The sequence below is a fragment of the Dicentrarchus labrax genome, unplaced genomic scaffold (genome assembly GCF_905237075.1).
Source record: "Dicentrarchus labrax unplaced genomic scaffold, dlabrax2021, whole genome shotgun sequence".
Taxonomy (NCBI): domain Eukaryota; kingdom Metazoa; phylum Chordata; class Actinopteri; family Moronidae; genus Dicentrarchus; species Dicentrarchus labrax.
The window spans coordinates 22398301-22425062 of NW_026136704.1; the positions used below are offsets into that span (position 1 = coordinate 22398301).

The 26762-nt window shown below is 39.1% G+C and overlaps 3 protein-coding genes and 1 long non-coding RNA gene across 9 annotated transcripts in view; 3 read left to right on the top strand and 1 right to left on the bottom strand.

Moving 5' to 3' along the window:
- LOC127362521 (uncharacterized) overlaps window positions 1–26762 on the bottom strand; it is a 112524-nt gene that overhangs the window by 25310 nt on the left and 60452 nt on the right. For 2 of the 4 annotated variants that reach the window (XR_007884471.1, XR_007884467.1), the window contains exon 3: window positions 24569–24647. This is a non-coding gene — a long non-coding RNA (uncharacterized LOC127362521). Of the gene's footprint in view, window positions 1–7652; window positions 7738–17772; window positions 17858–24568; window positions 24648–26762 lie in introns of those variants that run through there. The other 2 variants (XR_007884470.1, XR_007884468.1) reach the window with 2 other exon arrangements.
- On the top strand, window positions 1179–8705 carry LOC127362507 (extracellular calcium-sensing receptor-like). The gene is made up of 6 exons (XM_051398292.1): window positions 1179–1547; window positions 1702–1999; window positions 2153–2947; window positions 3068–3295; window positions 3407–3530; window positions 7549–8705. The coding sequence occupies exons 1-6, from the start codon at window positions 1315–1317 to the stop codon at window positions 8460–8462; spliced, it is 2592 nt and encodes an 863-aa protein (XP_051254252.1). The 5' UTR covers window positions 1179–1314; the 3' UTR covers window positions 8463–8705.
- LOC127362489 (extracellular calcium-sensing receptor-like) overlaps window positions 14453–26762 on the top strand; it is a 79317-nt gene continuing 67007 nt past the window's right edge. For 2 of the 3 annotated variants that reach the window (XM_051398261.1, XM_051398262.1), the window contains exon 1: window positions 14453–14729. In XM_051398261.1, coding sequence (XP_051254221.1) covers window positions 14485–14729 — 245 coding nt within the window. In that variant the 5' untranslated portion in view covers window positions 14453–14484. Of the gene's footprint in view, window positions 14766–14977; window positions 15276–15441; window positions 16237–16409; window positions 16638–16916; window positions 17041–17668; window positions 18852–26762 lie in introns of those variants that run through there. The other variant, XM_051398258.1, reaches the window with a different exon arrangement.
- LOC127362491 (extracellular calcium-sensing receptor-like) lies at window positions 21176–25556 on the top strand. The gene is made up of 6 exons (XM_051398265.1): window positions 21176–21488; window positions 21690–21987; window positions 22155–22949; window positions 23120–23347; window positions 23627–23750; window positions 24380–25556. The coding sequence occupies exons 1-6, from the start codon at window positions 21208–21210 to the stop codon at window positions 25291–25293; spliced, it is 2640 nt and encodes an 879-aa protein (XP_051254225.1). The 5' UTR covers window positions 21176–21207; the 3' UTR covers window positions 25294–25556.

The following is a 26762-nucleotide window of genomic DNA, read 5'->3' on the forward strand; positions in this document are numbered from 1 at the left end:
CAGAGCTAAAAGGACATTATACTCCAGTGAACACAAAAACAACTTCAGATGAATGCTAATATTGACTAAACATACAACAAAACATAACAGCCCACTCAAACACCACTGTAGAAACAAATGCAGCAGGTATGTAAAAAAATACCATAAAACTGCAATTAATAGCCCGCCTTTTAGTTGCTTCAATCACCAATTTCCTATATGAGACAGGCGTTTAAGTCCTTTGGCCCAAAACTCTTGCTCAGCAAATATGATAAATGCTATAAAATTGTTTACTTGAACCAGTATGATTACTTACGTTTATTGAATGCATATAAAATATGAATCATTAATTTCACTTTGCTCCAACAGACAGCTCATCCAGGCCAACCATATGCATACTGCAGACAGCATGGAATATAAACAATTCAAGGAATGGACACATATTCTGAATTAATTACGCCTTGGTTTCCATAAAATTAACTGAACAGTTGAATTGTATAGCATATAGCTGATCTAACAATGTGTAGCATGTCCATATTGACAAAGGTTTTAGCATTTATATTTTTGTAGGCGATCTAAGCAGCTTAGAATTAGCTCAAGTTGGTGACCCATTGGGCTTTAAGAGGTTTTATACATACAGAAGAACTTCTATAATTACAGACCCTGTGTTTAATTCAAACCTGTGGTGTTGGTTTTTTTTTTTAGTGTAGCCACACCAGGCAAGTAAATAGGATCTGCGTATCACGGTCAGGCATGTGATTTTTCCACCTAAATCCGGAATTTCTAATTTTCCAACCTGATAATATAACGATAATGCAGATCCATGAAAAAATATACTTTATGGTCACACAAATGCACACATGGCAGATAGAGACCATAGTGTAAACAAACACTTGGTATCCCCCACCCCAACTCCACCCCAAACCAGCCTTAGTGGAACCCTAACCCTTTTGTAGTTGACCCATATAACCTTTATAAACCTAATCCTTAATCCACATTACTTTTGTTACTTGTAAATGTTAACCTGATTTACAATTATGAATAAACAATAATGTGAGCCTCAATAATGTTAGTTAATTAACAAAAAGGAAACCTTTTTTTTTTTACAGCCCAGAATATTCCAGTTAAAATATTTAAAATCGATTAAGGCTCAAAATTATTTTCCTAATACAGCAACTCCTTCCTCTTGCCCCACCTTGTGGTTCGACAGAAAAAGCCTGTCACTGAGTATTATTTTTTTGGCTGCCCCAAACTGCATAAATACCGGTGCAAGCATTTGATTTACATTAAGGTACATGTGATGCCGTGTGTAATAGTTTAGCTCTCTTAAACAGTATGACTTCTACTCAGAGGTGGCCAGAGCAGGGTTGGGCCCTCTTACAGCTGTTGTTGGTGGTGTCTTTCTCTCAGGCTGAGGATTCGGTGTGCAGGCGGAGAGGCGATCCGGAGAACCCCCAGCTATTTAAGGATGGCGACATTATGTTGGGGGGAATCTTTTCTTTCCACAGCAGCTGGAAAAACAGACAGGATACCTACATGCACAAACCATTGCCACTGCAATGCACCAGGTATCTATTTAGATTAAAGATATGTAAGAAGAAGTGGGTAAAGATATAAAAGTGCAAGAAAGGTTATCAAACGAAGTATTAAAATAAGAAAATGAAATTTGAATTGGTTGCATTTACTAACTATTATTAACTATCTACAACTGTCCGTATTAAGTTTGAATTTCAGAGGTTTCCAGTATACCCAGGCTATGCTCTTTGCCATAGAGGAGATTAATAACAGCACAGACCTACTGCCTGGCATCTCTCTGGGCTATAAGATCTATGATGCCTGTGTCTCCATTCCCAGAGGTGTGAGGGTTGCACTGGCCTTGGCTACTGGTAATGAAATGGTTTCTATGCCCTCTGAGGCTTCATGTACCAGACCTGCTCAAGTGCAGGCCATTATGGGAGAGACCTCTTCCTCTCCTTGCATGGCTATAGCTACTGTCATCGGACCCTTTCATATCCCACTGGTGGGTAAGATTGGTGAAAATTAGATTTTATTTGTTAAATATAATTATTATTCTGTAATTCCTCCATCTGCTCATAACATAAGGGCTTAAACAAAATAGTAGTGTACTGTGTGAATGTCTTTATCTTGGGATATCATTTCTTATTTCTTTTAGATCAGCCACTTTGCTACTTGTGCTTGTCTCAGTGATAAAACCAAGTACCCATCCTTCCTCAGAACAATACCCAGTGACTACTACCAGAGCAGAGCCCTGGCCCAGTTAGTCAGGCACTTTGGTTGGACTTGGGTTGGAGCTATTAGAACAAATGATGATTATGGCAATAATGGAATGGCCACTTTCACAGAAACCGCCCAGCAGCTGGGCATCTGTCTGGAATATTCTGTATCTGTCTTTAGGACAGATCCACCCAGCAAAATACAACAGATAATTAACATTATCAAGGCTTCCACTTCCAAGGTGATTGTTACTTTCGTTTCTCCCACTGATTTGTATGTGATAATAAACAAGTTGGCTCAATACAACTTGACTAGGTACCAGTGGGTAGGTACTGAGGCCTGGATTTTTGATTCCCAAACTGCAGCTATGGATTGGAATCATATTCTGGATGGTGCCATAGGCCTGTCCATCCCAAAAGCACATGTCAGTGGCATGAGAGAGTTCATGTTGGATGTGAAGCCGCTAAATTCACCAAGCAATGAAATGTTCACAGAGTTTTGGGAGAGATTATTTAACTGTAAATTCAAGCAGTCAAAATCATCAACAGGGAATGAGAGTGAATGTACTGGAGATGAAGATCTGACTGGAGTGCAAAACAGCTTCACTGATCTTTCACTCATGCCTATATTTTACAACGTCTATAAAGGAGTGTATGCTGTAGCACACGCACTTCATAATATTCTCAGCTGTAATAAAACATGTAACAAGAAGGTGCAGCTAGATCCATTCATGGTGAGTTGAACACCAAATTCTTAATCTATAGATTTTAGATTAAGTCTTGGTTTAAATTTTGAAAAATATGTTGTAGTCATACTGTTAGGACATGATCTACATTGATGCATATCTTCTAAGATTTTACAGAACATAAGAAATATTAAGTTCAACACAAAAGAAGGAGATGAGGTTTACTTTAATGAGTATGGAGACCCACCGGCAAAGTATGAAATTATAAACTGGCAGCCAACAGAAGATGGCATTGTGGACTTTGTCACAGTTGGTCTTTATGATGCATCTTTACCTGCAGACAAACAGCTGAATCTGCAAAATAAGTCTTTAATTTGGGCACAGAACTCACAACAGGTAAACTACCATGTGACCACTGTGTAGTATAGTTTATTTATTTGAATTGTTATATCAAAATCAAAATTGAATACCCATTCATTTTTTCTTTTTTCTATTCTGTTCATGCAGGTGCCAGTGTCAGTTTGCAGTGAGAAATGTCTCCCAGGAACTCGCAAAGTTCTCCAGAAAGGAAAGCCTATCTGTTGCTATGACTGTTTAAGATGTCCCGAGGGAGAAATCAGCAACATCACAGGTGTAGTAATCTTTAATTCAAGACAAAAAATAACTGTAAGAGTCGCCATGTTCACATGCCAAATATGATTTCAAAAGTATGAAAGAAATTACTAGCCAAAATTTTTTTCAACCTCCCATGAAACTGCAGTCTCACAATGTGAGGATTTGCTGCTTTTCCTTTTAATTCATTTTCAGTTTTTTTTCTTAATATTTCTGAGGTTAGTATTACTGTTGGCTGGACAGAAGAAGCATATCAATGTGTCACTTTGGGTCTAGGTAATTGTGACAGCATCATTCAATATGAGAATTTTTAAAAATCAAATTAAATTAAAGCTGCAAGCAGCGTTGGGCGGGACCTCGCACTCCACACAACACGGGGCGTGCTGCGGCAGCGTCACGTGCCATCGTAACACGTGTGGATCACAACATGAAAATTTCACGTAAATCAGCTCAAAATCGCCACGCAGCTCTTTGCTCTTTGCCACTACCACTATGTCTGAATATTGTCATGTAAACATGTTCAGTGCGGGACTTTTATACAACACGTGAAGTTTCATTGAGATTGGACCATGTACACTGAAGTTGTGAGGACGTGTTTAGGGTGTGACTGTACACTGAAGATATGAGTACTATCTGTTTGATGGCCAATCGGTGGAATTTGACACGTCGTCACGGGCAGGCAGTTAAACGTACAGTCACAAATAGCACAACTTTTGATCACCAATGTGTCTAGATTGCAGTGATCGAATTTGAAGTCAATCTGATAAAATCTATAGGAGGAGTAAGTTAAAACAGAAGCCCTTAAATGCCGGAAATGGCATCACAGTTTGACATTCAATTCAACCTGGCCAACTTTGAGGGCACGCCACGGACACGCCCTTTAACATACAGTCACAAATAGCACAAGGTTTAATCAGCAATGTTTTTTGACTGCACTGACCCATTTTGAGGTAGATCCGATAAATTCCCTAGGAGGAGTTTGTTCAAATACAACACAAAAAATCACAGAAAATGACCAAGAAATTCTAAATGGCCAACTTTGATGCCACGCCATGGACACGCCCTCTAATGTACATGCACAAATAGCACAACTTTCAATCAGCACCACTTCTTGACTGTACTGACCAATTTTGAAGTAGATCCGATAAATTCCCTAGGAGGAGTTCGTTCAAATACAAGACGAAAAATTCACAGAAAATGAGCACGGAATTTGAAATTGCCAACTTTGACGGAAAGCCATGGACACACCCTTCAACATACATGCACAAATAGCACAACTTTTGATCAGCAACATACTTTGACAGTACAGACCAATTGTGAAGCAGATCCGATGAATTCCTTAGGAGGAATTCGTTCAAATACAATGCGAAAAGTTTGCTGAAAGTGAAAATGAAAATCAAAATGGCCGACTTCCCGTGGGGTTTGAGGTATGGGTCCAAGAGGCATTTTTGTACGTCTCAGCACGTTACACGTGCCTACCAAGTTTCATACATATCGGTGAAACGTGGCGCCGGGGCTGCTTTTTTAGAATCCTGTAGGGGGTGCTACAAACACAACAAACACGATTTTTGGTATGTGAGCTACAGGCACCAGTCTACACGTGCCCTCTTAATTTCATATTTATAACTATTACGGTCTCCGCACAGTGATTTACCATGCCACCAGAGCGCCACCTAGTGGTGGATTGTTGACACATTTATTAGGGAGCCTCAGGGAGCCTTGGACAAGCATCGTACCAAGTTTCGTTTTAATCACATGTGCCAATGTTGAGGTATAAACTTCCTCATTTTAAAGAGCGCCACCTTGTGGCGATGGCCTGAAATTGTGCACAATGCCTAAGAAAGACACGGGGAACTATGGACCCAAGTTTGGTGTCAATCGGACATACCAATGTGGAGAAATGGTCCACTTCCTTTTTTGACAAAAAATTTACTGGAAGTGCTAATTTTATAACGTGTTTTTTTTTTAAATATCAAAATTCTTCAAATTACTTTTTTTGCCAAGACGGTCCCCAGGTGCTACGTAAAAAAAATTGTGCAAATTGGACAAAGCGTGTAGGAGGAACACGGAAAAGTAGTTTAAGGACATTTTGCTCTTTATCACAAAAAAAAAATCATAGGCGGAAGTGGGCGTGGCCTATATGGGACGATTCAGCTCCATTCACCGAACGCGTGGATATAAGGTTTTTGAATGTGCGACAAACGATGTGGGAGTTCTTAAGTAACCAAAAAGTCAATATACTTTTCTCAATAGTAGCGCCACCTAGTGGCAGACCCGAAAGCGACGCATAGAATATCAAATTTTTCAACAGACCTGACAACTTTGCCAAATCAAATTAAGTTTTCGTATATGTTCAGGGGGGCAAAAACGCAGTCAAAGGCGCAAAAAATAATAATAGGTCAGAATTCTAGCAAATACAATAGGGATCTCCAGCGGTCGCTGGCTTGTTCCCTAATAATGGAGAAAATAATCAGCAGATGAATCTATAATGAAAATAATCATGAGTTGCAGTTCCTATAAAAAAAAAAACAACATGAGCTCTGTCTCAACCAACTACAAATATAAAATCCTGATTTTTTTATTAATGCATTACAAATAATGATCTAATTATACAACAAAAAAATATTTTTAAAAAGTTATGGATCTGAGTAATTCCTCACCACTGCCCCTCTATGTCTACCCCACGCCCCCCCAAAAAATGTCCAAAAGGAAAGATTCGCATTACAGCAATAATTTCTCACATTAGATTACAAATCATGATTCAATTAAGTCTTTTTGAATTAGATTGAAATATGTCTTAATTTGATAAAACTGTTGCAATAATCTAAAATTATAGTGATTTTAGCTGACTTTCCATTCAATTTGTTTTCTGTTTTTGCACAAATGACGGATCACTTGATTGAGATTGCTGCAGTTGACAGGTCGTGTCTAAAATCACATCAGTTAAGGGTTACAAATATATTTTAGCCTGAAATTAAAAATGGCGCACTGGCAATCCTACATTTGGAGCTCTCGTCTTGTAAATGAAGACATCCTGTCGCAGAATATTAGGTGTTGATGTGGATGTATGAACTGTGTGCCCCACTGATAACAAAATGAAATCATTTGGGCCACGATTGGAGGCAGTTCCCACCAATGTAAATAGCTTACTGGCAGGGCAACCTGGGCTCTGAAGAACTTACAGTGCCCCCCCTCTTCGTTTGAGGATGATGTGGAAGTCTGCAGTGCAGGTTCCCCTCCTACCTGGTCACATTTTTTTTGCCCACAGCCGAATGAAAGTGGCCTACATCCTGTAGATGATTTTCAAACATGCATGGTAGGTAGCAGGGTGCTTGTGGGTCACTCCCTCTGGTGGATCCAGCCCTCTCTCCATTGGTTTCTTCCTCCAGCTCCATTCTTGGCAAGGCCACTTTTCCAAGCAGAAACTGCAGAATTATAGATGGCCTGCTTGCTAGGCTGCACAGAGCTATGGCAGCACAGACCCGTTTAAGACTCTGTTAGTACTGTGGCCATTATGTACCTCTACCTTTGTCACAAGGGTGTAGAGGGTCCCAGCCTTGTGTGTAAGCTCCAAACAGCTTCCTTATACATCTCTCTGTTATGAAGGAGCAGGCAGAAGCTGCAGACACCGCCTTGGCATCTATTAGGTTTATAAGAAAGCACCTGTGGCAATCTCAGTCCCAGCTTCAGCAAGGGGATGACTAAACATGCAGTTAATGTCAACACACTAAATTTACTGAAAGTGAATAACATTAGAGTTTTGCTACAGCATTGAAAATTACATTTGAAAGCACAACAGAATGGTACCTTTCAAAGAACAATATTTAATGTTTTTTTTTTTTTTAATAGTGTATCTTGTACTTAAACGACCCAGACCCTTCATTATGATAATTTGTATCTGCTATATGTTTATATTCATTTTTCATATGAAAATAATTAAGTGTCTGTCTTGTAGGCAGAGAAACAATGCAACATAGAGACAAAAAAAGACAAGTGCACTGATGAAGTCTAACACCTGCGTCAATATTATTTTTCAGATTCTATCACCTGTGTGAGATGTGACCCTGAGTTCTGGTCAAATGAGAGAAGAGATGCCTGTGTAAAGAAGGAGGCAGAGTTTCTATCATATGCAGAGATCATGGGAGCACTGCTTACTGCAGCTGCCCTGTTTGGAACATTTATGACAGCTGTTGTGGCATTCATTTTCTTCAGATACAGACAGACTCCTATTGTCAGAGCCAACAACTCTGAGCTAAGCTTCCTGCTACTCTTCTCATTGACTCTGTGTTTCCTGTGTTCTCTGACCTTCATCGGCCGGCCCTCTGAGTGGTCCTGCATGCTGCGACACACCGCATTCGGCATCACCTTTGTCCTCTGTATCTCTTGTGTTCTGGGGAAAACAATAGTGGTGTTAATGGCGTTCAGAGCCACACTCCCAGGTAGTAATATGATGAAATGGTTTGGGCCTGCACAGCAGAAACTCACTGTTCTGGGTTTCACTCTTATACAAGTTATCATATGTATCCTCTGGTTATCAATTTCCCCTCCTTTTCCTTTTAAGAATTTTCAAAAGTTCAAGGACAAAATCATCTTAGAGTGCGCTCTGGGCTCATCCGTAAGCTTTTGGGCTGTAATTGGGTACATAGGACTTCTGGCCATGTTATGTTTTATTCTTGCCTTTCTGGCTCGGAAACTGCCTGATAATTTCAATGAAGCCAAATTTATCACCTTTAGCATGTTGATATTCTGTGCAGTGTGGATCACTTTTATCCCAGCGTATGTCAGCTCTCCTGGCAAGTTTAGTGTTGCTGTGGAGATATTTGCTATTCTGGCTTCAAGTTTTGGACTGCTTGTTTGTATTTTTATTCCAAAATGTTATATTATCTTACTCAAACCAGAGAAGAACACAAAAAAGAATATGATGGGGAAGGGGGCACCAAAATCATTTTGAAAACTTGTTGTCAAAGGCATTCTAGTGTCATCATCATGTTTAAATAAAAATGTGTTACCTGTCAATAAGACATCTATCTTCATCTTGTCGAAAGACTTTGCATTGTGATGTAGCATATCATTGAAATATCAGCATTAGTTTGAAAATGCACAAGTCTAACAACTGCACAACATTTAATACAGTGATAATAACAATAATAAAATTGTAATCAAAGAATAAAATCCATAGTTTCACAAGACAAAAGACATCTGTGGCTTAACTTGTTTGGTTTCCTCTGATTTGAGTTCAACCATGAATACTTTACCTCTTGTTGTTGAATGTGTAAAAAGCCCTGCGATGAGTTGTAGAGCTAATTGGCTCAGCTGTAATCTTACAGCAGCCCTCAACCCTTTCTTGAGGGAGCAGTGATTGGATTGGACGTGCTACGGTAAGCGTACTGACTCACTTCCGGTTTACTTCCTGCTCTGTGTACACTGTTTGGTGCTGTAGCTCTGTCAGTGAACGCTAAATATAAATTAGTTTTACTCGTTACAGCGGTTATTTACCCGCTTAACATTTAAACGTAGACTAGTTCTACTTAAACACTTGGAGTTTCTCCCTCTTTTAGGGACTTTTCACTACTTTCAAAGTTTTTCATACACTCTAGTTTCATTAGCATTAGCAGTTAGCTATGGCTTCTCCCTCTCCCTCTCCTCTGTCCTGCTCAGTGTGTCAGATGTTCAGTTATTCCTCTGCCTCCTTTAAAGATAATGGTACCTGTATTAAATGTAGTTTATTTACTGCGCTGGAGGCGAGGCTTAGTGAGTTAGAGGAACGGCACCGCACCACTGAGATATCTTTAGCCGCTATAGTTAGCCAGCCCCCAGTAGCCGGTGCGGTCCGACCGAAGGTAGCTTCTGTTAGCTCTGTAGATCCCCCGGTAGTTCCCGAGCAGCCGGGAAGACAGGGAGGCTGGGTGACTGAGCGAAGGAAGACTAGAACGGCGAAGCCCACAGGTCACCACCAACCGCTTCACGTTTCTAATACATTTTCCCCACTCAGCGATACACCCGCTGAGGAACCAACTCTGGTTATTGGCAGCTCCATAGTCAGAAACGTGAAGTTAGCGAAGTTAGCGAAGCCAGCGGCCATAGTTAAATGCATCCCTGGGGCCAGAGCGGGCGACATTGAATCAAATTTAAAACTGCTGGCTAAAGATAAACGTAAATACAGTAAGATTGTTATCCACGTCGGCGGTAACGACACCCGTTTACGCCAATCGGAGGTCACTAAGATTAATGTGGAGTCGGTGTGTAACTATGCTAAGACAATGTCGGACACCGTAGTTTTCTCTGGACCCCTCCCCAATGTGACCAGTGATGACATGTATAGCCGCATGTCGTCATTCCACCGCTGGCTGTCGAGGTGGTGTCCAGCAAACGATGTGGGCTTCATTGATAACTGGAAGCCTTTTGGGGAAAACCTGGTCTGATTAGGAGAGACGGCATCCATCCCACTTTGGATGGAGCGGCTCTCTTATCTAGAAATATGGCGAAGTTTATTTCTAAAACCTGACAGTCCAGAGTTAGGACCAGGAAGCAGAGCTGCTGTCTTACACACTCCTCTGCGCTTTCTTTAGAACAGTCACCCACCCAAACCCCCATAGAGACTGTGTCTGTCCCCGACCACCTAAACTATTTAAAGAAATAAAAACAAGAGGAGTTCAACATAAAAATCTAATAAAAATTAAAACCAACTCCTCAGTAGCACAAAATAAGAGAATGAAATGTGGGCTGTTAAATATCAGGTCTCTGTCCTCTAAAGCTGTTCTAGTGAATGAATTAATATCAGATTATGGTATTGATTTACTTTGTCTTACTGAGACCTGGTTGTCCCACGAGGAGTATGTTAGCCTAAATGAATCCACCCCCCAGTCATATTAATACTCACATTCCTCGAGGCACAGGCCGAGGAGGTGGAGTAGCAGCTATATATGATTCGAGCGTTTTAATGGACCCTAAACCTAAACTAAATTATAATTCATTTGAAAGCCTTGTTCTTAGTCTTTCTCACCCAAACTGGAAAACACTGCAGCCAGTTCTATTTGTTATAGTGTACCGCGCTCCTGGACCGTACTCTGATTTTATATCTGAATTTTCAGAGTTTCTATCAAGCTTAGTCCTTAAATCAGATAAAGTAATTATTGTAGGTGATTTTAATATTCATGTGGATGTTGACAATGACAGCCTTAGTAATGCATTTATATCATTAATAGACTCAATTGGCTTCTGTCAGAGTGTAAATAAACCAACTCATTGTTTTAATCACACTCTTGACCTTGTTCTATCATATGGCATTGATATTGAACATTTAATAGTCTTCCCACATAATCCTTTCCTATCTGACCATTATTTAGTAACTTTTGAATTCATACTATTAGATTATAAGCCATTAGGCAAAACTTCCTACAGCAGATGTTTATCTGACAGTGCTGTAGCTAAATTTAAGGAGGAGATTCCTTCAGTGTTTAATTCAATGCCATGTCTGAATTTAACAGAGTCCTATAACAACTTTAGTCCCTCTGAAATTGATAATCTTGTCGATAGTGCTACAGGCTCACTACGATCAACATTAGACTCTATCGCTCCTATAAAAAGGAAATTATTAAAACATAGGAGACTAGCACCTTGGTATAACCACCAAACCCGCCAGTTAAAGCAAATAGCTAGGAAATCTGAAAGGAAATGGCGCTCTTCCAAATTATCAGAATATCGCTCAAATTGGCAAGATGATCTTAAGATTTATAGAAAGGCCCTCCGTAATGCCAGAGGAGCCTATTACTCAGCACTAATAGAAGAAAATAAGAACAACCCTAGGTTCCTCTTCAGCACTGTAGCCAGGCTGACAGAGAGTCACAGCTCTATCGAGCCACATATCCCCATAAACTTAAGTAGCAATGACTTCATGAGCTTCTTCTATAATAAAATTATTACTATTAGAGAAAAAATTAATCACCAACTGCCATCAACAGTTATCAGTGGCTCTCCAAGTTCAGAGACTTCTGTCAATGTAAACTTAGATGTATATTTAGACTGTTTTTCTGCTATCGATCTTCATCAGTTAACTTCAATCATTTCTTCATCGAAGCCATCAACCTGTCTGTTAGACCCGATCCCAACTAGGCTGCTTAAAGAAGTTGTTCCCTTAATTGGCACTTCTTTACTGGATATGATTAATCTTTCTTTATTATCAGGATATGTACCACAGTCCTTTAAAGTAGCTGTAATTAAACCCCTTCTTAAAAAGTCTACTCTGACCCAGGGGTTTTAGCCAACTATAGACCGATTTCTAACCTCCCCTTCCTCTCTAAGATTCTGGAGAAAGTAGTCGCCAAAGAGTTGTGTGACTTTCTACATAACAATAGTTTATTTGAGGATTTTCAGTCAGGATTTAGAGTTCATCATAGCACAGAGACAGCTCTGGTTAAAGTTAATAATGACCTTCTGACTGCTTCTGACAATGGACTTGTCTCTGTACTTGTATTATTAGATCTTAGTGCTGCATTTGACACCATTGACCATGATATTCTTTACAGAGACTTGAGCATCAAATTGGCATTAAAGGAACTGCCCTAACCTGGTTTAAGTCATACTTATCAGATCGTACTCAGTTTGTACATGTTAACGATGAATCCTCCATAAATACTAAAGTTAGTCATGGAGTTCCACAAGGTTCTGTACTTGGACCAATACTATTTACTTTATATATGCTCCCTTTAGGCAACATTATTAGGAATCACTCCATTAACTTTCACTGTTATGCAGATGATACGCAGTTATATCTATCAATCAAACCCAATGAAATTAATCAATTATCTAAATTACAAACATGTCTTAAGGACATAAAATCCTGGATGACCTGCAATTTTCTGATGTTAAACTCAGAAAAACCGAAATTCTTGTTCTTGGCCCCAAAAACCTTAGAGACTCATTGTCTAAAGATATAGTCACTCTAGATGGCATTAACTTGGCCTCTAGCACCACTGTCAGGAATCTTGGAGTTATCTTTGATCAGGATTTGTCATTTAACTCCCACATAAAGCAGACCTCTAGGACTGCCTTCTTTCATTTACGTAATATTAGAAAAATTAGACACATACTATCACAGACAGATGCAGAAAAACTAATCCATGCATTTGTTACTTCAAGGCTGGATTACTGCAACTCTTTATTATCAGGTTGCCCCAATAAGTCCATTAAAACGCTCCAATTAATTCAGAACGCTGCAGCACGAGTACTGACAGGAACTAGAAAAAGAGATCACATCTCTCCTGTACTAGCTACTCTGCATTGGCTCCCTATAAAATGTAGAATTGAATTTAAAATACTCCTCCTCACCTATAAAGCTCTTCATGGTCAGGCCCCTTCATATCTTAAAGAGCTCATATTACCCTATTACCCCACTAGAACACTACGTTCTCTGAATGCTGGGCTACTTGTGGTTCCTATAGTCTCTAAAAGTAGAACAGGAGCCAGAGCCTTCAGTTACCAAGCCCCTCTCCTGTGGAACCGGCTTCCAGTTGTGGTTCGGGAGGCAGACACCCTCACCACTTTCAAGAGTAGGCTTAAGACATTCCTCTTTGATAAAGCTTATAGTTAGGGCTGGATCAGGTGAGTCCTGAACCATCCCTTAGTTATGCTGCTATAGGCCTAGACTATCGGGGATTTCCCATGGTGCACTGAGCTACTCTCTTCCTCTCTCTTTCTGCACTCATTCATGTCCCTTTAATGCATGTTACTAACTCCACTTCTTCCCCGGAGTTCTTGTGCTTTCCGTCTCGCAGGTTCTCATGGATCCTGGTGGAGCCTCCTGCCATGGTCCTGCTTGACTGCCATTGCCAATACTGTTGTTGCTGTGCACCTGTCTGTCTGTCTGTCGCTCTTCTCTCTCTCTCTCTCTCTCTCTCTCTCTCTCTCTCTCTCTCTCTCTCACCCCAACTGGTCGAGACAGACGACCACCCACCTAGAGCCGGAGGATCTGTCCTAGGTTTCTGCCTTTTAACAGGCAGTTTTTCCTTGCCCTTGTCGCCAAGTGCTTGCTCATGGTGGTACTGTTGGGTCTCTGTAATTAATGTTAAAGAGTTCGGTCTAGACCTGCTCTATTTGAAAAGTGTCCTGAGATAACTTCTGTTATGAATTGGCGCTATACAAATAAAATTGAATTGAATTGAATTGAATTGGCCGAGTCTGAAAAGCAGAGCAGAGCTATGTCATCATTGAGGCTGCTCCTCTTGGTTATGCTAAATGGGGAGGAAGATAAACTGCAAACTGCAAACTATAAGTTTTTACTTTTTTTATTCAGGCAATTCCAGAAGTACAAAAATGTCCAAAAGCTTATATAGTTTAAATGCTTAATGTGTATTTTGTGCTGTGTTGAGACATTAAAATAAAGACTATTATTTTATTTTATATTTACCAGCCCAGCCTGTCTCTTTTGCTCTGTTTTGGTGTTACAGCCCACAGTTTTACTATTTTGATTCACTGTCACCACTCTCAGCTGCAACAGGTATTCAGTGGCCCCGAGGCCTCAACACACTGAAACGTATAGGAAAAGATATGCAAATTGACAAAAAAACAAGCAAATGAAGTTGCAAAGTGAGAAAAAAAAAAACAAAACAAAAACATAGAAAGAAACAAGCTGCAAATACACAAAACAAAACAAAAAACAGTCCAATTTTGTCTGTGTTGCAGCATTTCTGTATTTGGTTGTGTTTTGTCTCCCAAAAACATTTTTCTAAATGTGTGTCTTGTTAAATTGGTGTTTTTGTAATTTGCTAGGGTGTTTCATCATTTCTAGATCTACAGTTATAAATATAAATGTTATTTAAGATACTGAATGTTAAGGTCCCAAATGTTTTTTTTTTTTTTTTCTGTCAGGGCACCTCCCTCCTCTCAAACCACCTGGTATATCCACAAAACATCACTGGTCAATATTTTTAAGCGGCACCAAAATGTCTTAATATAAGTGTAAGCTTTTGATATGTATGAAAGTACATGTGATGCCACCCAGTGGTTTAGCTCTCATTCACAGTATGTCGTCGACACAGAGGTGGTCAGAGAAGGCATGGGCACTCTTACAGCTGTTGTTGATGGCGTCTTTCTCTCAGGCTGAGGATCCGGTGTGCAGGCGGATAGGGGATCCTGAGATCCCCCAGATGTTTAAAGATGGGGACATTATATTGGGGGGAATCTTCTCTTTCCACAATGCATGGAAAAACAGACAGGATACCTACATGCACAAACCACTGCCACTGCAGTGCACCAGGTAAATTAGATAGGAAAAATGTGTTCATTATACAAAGATCGAAGAGGAAGTAAGTACAGATACAAAACAGGTTATTGAAGGAATACTGAATTAAGAAATATTGCATGTTGTGTGTATTGATACCATCAAATACTTTCATTTACTATGCTATTGTTTTAATTTCAAGAATTAATTGTTTGAAGTTACAACAATTTTTTACTGTCTCCATCAAGTTTGAAATTCAGAGGTTTCCAGTATGCCCAGGCCATGCTCTTTGCCATAGAGGAGATTAATAACAGCACAGACCTACTGCCTGGCATCTCTCTGGGCTATAAAATCTACGATGCCTGTGCCTCCATTGCCAGAGGTGTGAGGGTCGCATTGGCCTTGGCTAATGGTAATGAAGGGGTATCTGCACCCTCAGAGGCTCCATGTACCAGACCTGCGCAAGTGCAGGCTATTATGGGAGATACCTTTTCCTCTATTTGCATGGCTATAGCTTCTGTCATCGGCCCATTTCATATCCCGCTGGTGGGTAAGACTGGTGAAATGAAATTTAATTTGTGAAAAACAATCATTAGTGTGTAATTCTTCCAGCTGGTCATGAGGTTTAAAAACACTGTTGTGTGTTGTGTAAATGTTTTATATTTTATATTTTACAACTTTATCTTGGGATATCATTTCTTATTTCTTTTAGATCAGCCACCTTGCTACTTGTGCTTGTCTCAGTGATAAAACCAAGTACCCATCCTTCCTCAGAACAATACCCAGTGACTACTACCAGAGCAGAGCCCTGGCCCATTTGGTAAAGCACTTTGGTTGGACTTGGGTTGGAGCTATAAGAACAAATGATGATTACGGCAATAATGGAATGGCCACTTTCACAGAAATTGCCCAGCAGCTGGGCATTTGTCTGGAATATTCTGTATCTCTCTTTAGGACAGACACACCAGATAAAATACAAAAGACAATTGAAATTATCAAGGCTTCTACTTCAAAGGTCATTGTCACCTTCCTCTCCACCACAGAGTTGTATGTGATAATAAATGAGTTGGCTCAACACAACCTGACTGGGTACCAGTGGGTAGGTACTGAGGCCTGGATCTTTGATTCTGAAACCGCAGCAGTGGATAGGCATCACATTCTGGATGGTGCCATAGGCCTGTCTATCCCCGCAGCACTTGTCAGTGGCATGGAAGAGTTCATGTTGAATGTGAAGCCGCTCAATTCATCAAGTAATGAATTGTTTACAGAGTTTTGGGAGACATTATTTAGCTGTAAGTTCACACAGTCAAAGTCATCAACAGGGAATCAGAGAGAATGTACTGGACATGAAGATCTGACGGGAGTGCAAAACAGCTTCACTGATATGTCGCTCATGCCTATATTTTACAATGTCTATAAAGGAGTGTATGCTGCGGCCCACGCACTTCATGTTATTCTCAGCTGCAATAAAACATGTAACACCAAGGTGCAGCTAGATCCCTTTACGGTGAGCTTAACGCCAAAGACTTGAATCATAGTATTTACTTCAAGTTATATCAACAAAGAATAAGTTTTACATTTATAAAAATATATGGTTGCAGTCTGTCTAACATACTGGAGAGGCAACAGACTAATACAATATTTTCAGATAATGGTCTACATTAATGCATATCTTTTCAGATTTTACAGCACATAAGAAAGATTAATTTCAAAACGAAAGAAGGAGATGAGGTTTACTTTAATGAGTATGGAGACCCAGCAGCAAAGTATGAAATTATAAACTGGCAGCCAACAGAAAATGGCATTGTGGACTTTGTCACAGTTGGTCTTTATGATGCATCTTTACCTGCAGACAAACAGCTGAATCTGCAAAATAAGTCTTTAATTTGGGCACAGAACTCACAACAGGTCAGCTACCATGTGATCACTTTAATTATATTTCTTTATAATACTGTGTTACTAGCTAATGTTGGTGCATTATTATATTTGGTCTGCAAAGACAACAACAAGTGAATGCCTCTACATTTTCCTCATAGTTGCAATGCTGTACATTTATAGTTATGCTGACTGGATAGTCATACTTTTTGGTTTTGATGCATCACCATTAATAATAGAGGCATACCAAGACAAAAGTGATGTTAAGGTGAATACCCATACTTTTTTCTCATCGTCTCTTTGTTAATGCAGGTGCCAGTGGCAGTTTGCAATGAGAAATGCCCTCCAGGAACTCGCAAGGTTCTCCAGAAAGGAAAACCTGTTTGCTGTTATGACTGCTTAAGATGTGCAGAGGGAGAAATCAGCAACATTACAGGTGCAGTTTTATAAAATACAAGACAAAAGTCTTGTGTTATGTGTTGTATTATGTTTACATGAATTAATAAAATAAACATCAAAGATCCTAACAAATACTGACACAGAACCTTTAAATCAGCTACATGAATGAATGTATCATTTTGATTACAAATGACTCATTCTTAGGTAATGAAACATACCTTTGAATATTATATTCCATTTCTGCCACTAGATCCTTCTATATGTTAACACTGGACCTTTAAATTAATATTTTAATCACACTATTTAATACTACTTTCTGAAACTGCAAAGGTTCAAGGTTGAGTAAATGAGATAATGTTTGATATTTGAACAACGGAACAGCATAGTACCTTTAAATAAACAATATATATAATGCTTAATTATGAAGAAATATAACAAATAAATGAACAAAATGTATGAATAATACCTCTTTATAGTGTACTGTACCTTATACTTATGAAATCCAAATAATTTATGATGATGCCATGTAGTTGTAACATCTTATTTATTTATTGTCTGGTTACTACATTGTGTATGTCTTTTGTGCAATGAAAAGATGCAACCTAGAGAGAAAAAATATAAATGCACTGAATAAGTCTAAAACCTGCTTCAATATTATTTTTCAGATGCTATCACATGTGTGCGGTGCCATCCTGAGTTCTGGTCAAATGAGAGAAGAGATGCCTGTGTAAAGAAGGAGGAAGAGTTTCTATCATATGAAGAGATCATGGGAGCACTGCTTACTGCAGCTGCCCTGTTTGGAACATTTATGACAGCTGTTGTGGCATTCATTTTCTTCAGATACAGACAGACTCCTATTGTCAGGGCCAACAACTCTGAGCTGAGCTTCCTGCTGCTCTTCTCATTGACTCTGTGTTTCCTGTGCTCTCTGACCTTCATCGGCCGGCCCTCTGAGTGGTCCTGCATGCTGCGACACACCGCATTCGGCATCACCTTTGTCCTCTGTATCTCTTGTGTTCTGGGGAAAACAATAGTGGTGTTAATGGCCTTCAGAGCCACACTTCCAGGGAGTAATTGGATGAAATGGTTTGGGCCTGTGCAACAGAAACTCAGTGTTCTCGGTTTCACTCTTATACAAGTTGTCATATGTATCCTCTGGTTAACAATTTCTCCTCCTTTTCCCTTTAAGAATTTTGAGAAGTTCAAGGACAGAATTATCTTAGAGTGTGCTCTGGGCTCAGCTGTTGGCTTTTGGGCTGTACTTGGGTACATAGGACTTCTGGCTATGTTATGTTTTATTCTTGCCTTTCTGGCTCGGAAACTGCCTGATAATTTTAATGAAGCCAAATTTATCACCTTTAGCATGCTGATATTCTGTGCAGTGTGGATCACTTTTATCCCAGCATATGTCAGCTCTCCTGGGAAGTTCAGTGTTGCTGTAGAGATATTTGCTATTCTGGCTTCAAGTTTTGGACTGCTCATTTGTATTTTTATTCCAAAATGTTATATTATCTTACTGAAACCAGAGAAGAATACAAAAAAGAATATGATGGGGAAGGAGACACCAAAAGCATTCTGAAAGCATAATAAATTGTAGGCATTCTAGTGCTACCATTATTTCTACATAATAATTCAATAAAAAGACTGTCAAGTAGACATTTTTCTTTATTTCACTGAATTTTCACTGTACTACTGTAGTATTTTTTCCATTGTGTGTCATTTGAGCATATTGAGATGACAGCATCTAATACTATGTGAGGCAATTATGTTGACCAATATATTTATATATATGCACAAGCCCAAAAGCTAAAAAGAATAAAATCCAAAGGTACTGAAAAAAAAAACCCATCTTTGTTTCACTTGTCTGACAAATCATTTTCCTGTGTTTTATTACTTCACATGTGCTTTCTTAAGTTTCAGTGTGGTGAGCTATCAGGGCCATTGTAGTATTCAGCAAATCAAATCTAAAACCCTGTACACATCTTGATGCACAAATTGTTGAGCAGAAGAAGAAGAAGAATATATACTTTATTAATCCCCTATTGGGGAAATACTTTTTGGATGGATGCAATTCAACTTATGCTGCCCTGTCCATTATTTCTCTTCCAGTTTGAGTGCCTTTGTATTTTTTCTGTATGGGGGGGGGGACTTTTTATCTAACTCAGTCATTTAAATTACAGTTGGGCTCAGAGTTATCCATAATAATCGCCATGGCCGTTTTGAGCGACAGTTGTTTTCAGTAATCAGACTTCATTCAGCCCGCCTCAGTTCCACGTCACTATCATGGAAACCCTTCTACCTCTACTCTTGGGAGAGGCATGGAGCATGCCCCAAAACTTCCCCCACAACACATTGCTCTGAGCCATGGCATAAAGCGTGGAAGGGTAGCCCTCCTTGTCTCAGTAAGCCTCAGCCTTTACGACTGCAATGAATTTAATATCTTGAGTGTGGTGGACTTTCCACTATTAAATGATCATCAGGATTCCCCCTCCCTTTCCCCAGAGACACCTGTGCTCTCAAAGTTTACACACAGCTGGACTGCTGCCGCCCCTGATGCTCCTGATGGAGCTAACATTACCACTGCTGCTATTCTAGCTTCAAGTTTTGGACTGCTCATTTGTATTTTTATTCCAAAATGTTACATTATCTTATTAAAACCAGATAAGAATACAAAAAAGAATATGATGGGGAAGGGGGCACCAAAATCATTTTGAAAACTTGTTGTCAAAGGCATTCTAGTGTCATCATAATGTTTAAATAAAAATGTGTTACTGTTGTACCCTTAAAAAGGGGAATAGTAACGGGAGAAGGATGAGGAAAACACACACGCAGCTCTTTCCTTCACTCGTCTGTATTGAATGAGGAAGAGGAGCGCGATCCCCCTACTGGAGCCCCGAGGCATTACCAACAGATCGACGAACCATTAACCCACACAGATAAAGATTTGTATTACCTATCTGCATTCCTCTTCTTGGTGTTACTCACTCGTTGCATAGTCTTCATATACATTCACAACTACCATAAATGAAATTACATCTTTTAAAATAGATACTATAATAACTGTGATAATATCAAACTGAAATGAGCTTTTCAGATGAACTGTGTTTTAACTCAAAATAAATTGTATGTATGAATAAATTGTTATATACAACTTGTCACATTACCTGTCAGTAAGACATCTATCTTCATATTGTCGAAAGACTTTGCAATAAGACGTGGCATATCACTGAAATATCAGCATTAGTTTAAAAATGCGCTAGTCTAACTACTGCACAACATTTAATACAGTGATAATAACAATAATAAAATTGTAATCAAAGAATAAAATCCATAGTTTCACAAGACAAAAGACATCTGTGGCTTAACTTGTTTGGTTTCCTCTGATTTGAGTTCAACCATGAATACTTTACCTCTTGTTGTTGAATGTGTAAAAAGCCCTGAGATGAGTTGTAGAGCTAATTGGCCGAGTCTGAAAAGCAGAGCAGAGCTATGTCATCATTGAGGCTGCTCCTTTTTTTATTCAGGCAATTCCGGAAGTCCAAAAATGTCCGAAAGTTTATATAGTTTAAATGAATGTGTATTTTGTGCAGTGTTGAGACATTAACATAAATATTATTATTTTATCTTTCACCAGCCCAGCCTGTCTCTGTTGCTCTGTTTTGGTGTTACAGCCCACAGTTTCACTATTTTGATTCACTCTCACCACTCTCAGCTGCAACAGGTAGTATTCAGTGGACCCGAGGGCTCAACGCACTGCAACTTATAGGAAAAGATATGCAAATTGACAAAAAAACAAGCAAATTAAGAAAACAGCTTTACCTATTTGACAAGTGAGAAAAAAAAAAAAAGGAAAGACACAAGCTGCAAATACACAAAACAAAACTAAAAACAGTCCAATTTTGACCGTGTTGCAGCGTTTCTGTATTTGGTTGTGTTTTGTCTCCCAAAAACATTTTTCTAAATGTGTGTCTTGTTAAATTGGTGTTTTTGTAATTTGCTAGGGTGTTTCATCATTCCTAGATCTACAGTTATAAATATAAATATTATTTAAGATACTGAATGTTAAGGCCCCAAATGTTTTTTTTTTTTTCTGTCAGGGCACCTCCCTCCTCTCAAACCACCTGGTATATCCACAAAACATCACTGGTCAATATTTTTATGCGGCACCAAAATGTCTTGATATAAGTGTAAGCTTTTGATATGTATGAAAGTACATGTGATGCCACCCAGTGGTTTAGCTCTCATTCACAGTATGTCGTCGACACAGAGGTGGTCAGAGAAGGCATGGGCACTCTTACAGCTGTTGTTGATGGCGTCTTTCTCTCAGGCTGAGGATCCGGTGTGCAGGCGGATAGGGGATCCTGAGATCCCCCAGATGTTTAAAGATGGGGACATTATATTGGGGGGAATCTTCTCTTTCCACAATGCATGGAAAAACAGACAGGATACCTACATGCACAAACCACTGCCACTGCAGTGCACCAGGTAAATTAGATAGGAAAAATGTGTTCATTATACAAAGATCGAAGAGGAAGTAAGTACAGATACAAAACAGGTCAAAAACTGGTTATGGAATGAATATTAAATTAAGAAATATTGTGTGTTGCGTGTATTGATACCATCAAATACCTTCATTGACTATGCGATTATTTAAGTCTCAAACTATTTATAACTGTCTCCATCAAGTTTCAATTTCAGAGGTTTCCAGTATGCCCAGGCTATGCTCTTTGCCATAGAGGAGATTAATAACAGCACAGACCTTCTGCCTGGTATTTCTCTGGGCTATAAAATCTACGATGCCTGTGTCTCCATTGCCAGAGGTGTGAGGGTCGCATTGGCCTTGGCAAATGGTAATGAAGTGGTATCTGCACCCTCAGAGGCTCCATGTACCAGACCTGCCCAAGTGCAGGCTATTATGGGAGAGACCTTTTCCTCTCCCTGCATGGCTATAGCTACTGTCATCGGACCGTTTCATATCCCAATGGTGGGTAAGACTGGTAAAAATGAAATTTAATTTGTGAAAAGCAATCATTAGTGTGTAATTCTTCCAGCTGGTCATGGGGTTTAAAAACACTGTAGTGTGTTCTGTGAATGTTTTATATTTTATATTTTACAACTTCATCTTGGGATATCATTTCTTATTTCTTTTAGATCAGCCACCTTGCTACTTGTGCTTGCCTCAGTGATAAAACCAAGTACCCATCCTTCCTCAGAACAATACCCAGTGACTACTACCAGAGCAGAGCCCTGGCCCAGTTGGTCAAGCACTTTGGTTGGACTTGGGTTGGAGCTATAAGAACAAATGATGATTACGGCAATAATGGAATGGCCACTTTCACAGAAATTGCCCAGCAGCTGGGCATTTGTCTGGAATATTCTGTATCTGTCTTTAGGACAGATCCACCAGATAAAATACAAAAGACAATTGAAATGATCAAGGCTTCTACTTCAAAGGTCATTGTCACCTTCCTCTCGCCCACAGAGTTGTATGTGATAATAAACGAGTTGGCTCAACACAACCTGACTGGGTACCAGTGGGTAGGTACTGAGGCCTGGATCTTTGATTCTGAAAGTGCAGCAGTGGATAGGCATCACATTCTGGATGGTGCCATAGGCCTGTCTATCCCCGCAGCACTTGTCAGTGGCATGGAAGAGTTCATGTTGAATGTGAAGCCACTCAATTCATCAAGTAATGAAATGTTTACAGAGTTTTGGGAGACATTATTTAGCTGTAAGTTCACACAGTCAAAGTCATCAACAGGGAATCAGAGAGAATGTACTGGACATGAAGATTTGACGGGAGTGCAAAACAGCTACACTGATATGTCGCTCATGCCTATATTTTATAATGTCTATAAAGGAGTGTATGCTGCGGCCCACGCACTTCATGTTATTCTCAGCTGCAATAAAACATGTAACACCAAGGTGCAGCTAGATCCCTTTACGGTGAGCTTAACGCCAAAGACTTGAATCATAGTATTTACATCAAGTTATATCAATAAAGAAAAGGATTTACATTTCTAAAAATATATTGTTGCAGTCTGTCTAACATACTATAGAGGCAACAGACCAAAATATTTTCAGATAATGGTCTACATTAATGCATATCTTCTTAGATTTTACAGCACATAAGAAAGATTAATTTCAAAACGAAGGAAGGAGATGAGGTTTACTTTAATGAAAATGGAGACCCACCGGCAAAGTATGAAATTATAAACTGGCAGCCAACAGAAAATGGCATTGTGGACTTTGTCACAGTTGGTCTTTATGATGCATCTTTACCTGCAGACAAACAGCTGACTCTGCAAAATAAGTCTTTAATTTGGGCACAGAACTCACCAGAGGTCAGCTACCATGTGATCACTTTAACTATATTTCTTTATAATTTTGTGTTACTAGCTGATGTTAGTGCATTATTATATTTGGTCTGCAAAGACAACAACAAGTGAATGCCTCTACATTTTCCTCATAGTTGCAATGCTGTACATTTATAGTTATGCTGACTGGATAGTCATACTTTTTGGTTTTGATGCATCACCATTAATAATAGAGGCAAACCAAGACAAAAGTTAGGTTAAAGTGAATACCCATACTTTTTTCTCATCGTCTCTTTGTTAATGCAGGTGCCAGTGGCAGTTTGCAATGAGAAATGCCCTCCAGGAACTCGCAAGGTTCTCCAGAAAGGAAAACCTGTCTGCTGTTATGACTGCTTAAGATGTGCAGAGGGAGAAATCAGCAACATTACAGGTGCAGTTATATAAAATACAAGACAGAAGTCTTGTGTTATGTGTTGTATTATGTTCACATGAATTAATAAAACAAACATCAAAGATCCTAGACAAATACTGACACAGAACCTTTTAATCAGCTACATGAATGAATGTATCATTTTGATTAAAAATGACTCATTCTTAGATAATGAAACATACCTTTGAATATTATATTCAGTTTCTGCCAATCGATTCTTCTATATGTCAACACTGGACATTTCAACTAATAGTTTAATGATACTATTTACCACTACTTTCTGAAACTGTAAAGGTTCAAGGTTGAGTAAATGAGATCATGTTTGATATTTGAACAATGGAACAGCATAATACCTTTAAATAAACAATATATATAATGCTTAATTATGAAGAAAAAAACAAATCAAATGAACAAAATGTATGAATAATACCTCTTTATAGTGTACTGTCCCTCATACTTATGAAATCCAAGTAATTCATGATGATGCCATGTAGTTGTAACATGTTATTTATTTATTGTCTAGTTACTACATTGTGTATGTCTTGTATGCAATGAAAAGATGCAACCTAGAGAGAAAAAATATAAATGCACTGAATAAGTGTAACACCTGCTTCAATATTATTTTTCAGATGCTATCACGTGTGTGCGGTGCCATCCTGAGTTCTGGTCAAATGAGAGAAGAGATGCCTGTGTAAAGAAGGAGGAAGAGTTTCTATCATATGAAGAGATTATGGGAGCACTGCTTACTGCAGCTGCCCTGTTTGGAACATTTATGACAGCTGTTGTGGCCTTAATTTTCTTCAGATACAGACAGACACCTATTGTCAGAGCCAATAACTCTGAGCTGAGCTTCCTGCTGCTCTTCTCATTGACTCTGTGTTTCCTGTGCTCTCTGACCTTCATCGGTCGGCCCTCTGAGTGGTCCTGCATGCTGCGACACACCGCATTCGGCATCACCTTTGTCCTCTGTATCTCTTGTGTTCTGGGGAAAACAATAGTGGTGTTAATGGCCTTCAGAGCCACACTTCCAGGTAGTAATTGGATGAAATGGTTTGGGCCTGTGCAGCAGAAACTCAGTGTTCTCGGTTTCACTCTTATACAAGTTGTCATATGTATCCTCTGGTTATCAATTTCTCCTCCTTTTCCCTTTAAGAATTTTAAGAAGTTCAAGGACAAAATCATCTTAGAGTGTGCTTTGGGCTCAGCTGTAGGCTTTTGGGCTGTACTTGGCTACATAGGACTTCTGGCCATGTTATGTTTTATTCTTGCCTTTCTGGCTCGGAAACTGCCTGATAATTTTAATGAAGCCAAATTTATCACCTTTAGCATGTTGATATTCTGTGCAGTGTGGATCACTTTTATCCCAGCGTATGTCAGCTCTCCTGGGAAGTTCAGTGTTGCTGTAGAGATATTTGCTATTCTGGCTTCAAGTTTTGGACTGCTCATTTGTATTTTTATTCCAAAATGTTATATTATCTTACTGAAACCAGAGAAGAACACAAAAAAGAATATGATGGGGAAGGAGACACCAAAAGCATTCTGAAGCATAATAAATTGTTGGCATTCTAGTGCCACCATCATTTCTACATAATAATTCATTAAAAAGACTGTCAAGTAGACATCTATCTTTCTTTCACTGAATTTTCAAACGTACTACTGTAGTATTTTTTCCATTGTATGTCATTTGAGCATATTGAGATGACAGCATCTAATACTATGTGAGACAATTATATTGACCAATATATTTATATATATGCACAAGCCCAAAAGCTAATGAAGAATAAAATCCACAGTTACTGAAAAAAATATCTTTGGTTTCACTTTATGACAAATAATCTTCCTTAGTTTTGTTACTTCACATGTTTTCTCAATTTTCAGTATGGTGAGCTTTCAGAGCCACTGTAGTATTCAGCAAACCATATCTAAAACCCTGTACGCATTTTGATGCACAAATTGTTCAGACTTTTTATGTAACTCAGTCATTTAAATTACATTAAGGCTTAGAGTTATCCATGACGAAGGCCATGGCCGCTTTGAGTGACAGTTGACTGTCGTCACAGGTGACTGTTTTCAGTAATCAGGCTTCATTCAGCCCGCCTCAGTTCCACATCACTATCATGGAAACCCTTCTACCTCTACTCTGATTTCTAGGATGGACATTCAGCCTTGGGAGAGGCATGGAGCATGCCCCAAAACTTCCCCTACAACACATTGCTCTGAGCCATGGCATAAAGCGTGGAAGGGTAGCCCTCCTTGTCTCAGTAAGCCTCAGCCTTTACGACTGCAATGAATTTAATATCTTGAGTGTGGTGGACTTTCCACTATTAAATGATCATCAGGATTCCCCCTCCCTTTCCCCAGAGACACCTGTGCTCTCAAAGTTTACACACAGCTGGACTGCTGCCGCCCCTGATGCTCCTGATGGAGCTAACATTACCACTGCTATTCTAGCTTCAAGTTTTGGACTGCTCATTTGTATTTTTATTCCAAAATGTTACATTATCTTACTAAAACCAGATAAGAATAAAAAAAAAAATATGATGGGGAAGGGGGCACCAAAATCATTTTGAAAACTTGTTGTCAAAGGCATTCTAGTGTCATCATAATGTTTAAATAAAAATGTGTTACCTGTCAATAAGACATCTTTCTTCATATTGTCGAAAGACTTTGCAATATGACGTAGAATATCATTGAAATATCAGCATTAGTTTAAAAATGCGCAAGTCTAACAACTGCACAACATTTAATACAGTGTTAATAACAATAATAAAATTGTAATCAAAGATTAAAATCCATAGTTTCACAAGACAAAAGACATCTGTGGCTTAACTTGTTTGGTTTCCTCTGATTTGAGTTCAACCATGAATACTTTACCTCTTGTTGTTGAATGTGTAAAAAGCCCTGCGATGAGTTGTAGAGCTAATTGACCGAGTCTGAAAAGCAGAGCAGAGCTATGTCATCATTGAGGCTGCTCCTCTTGGTTATGCTAAATGGGGAGGAAGATAAACTGCA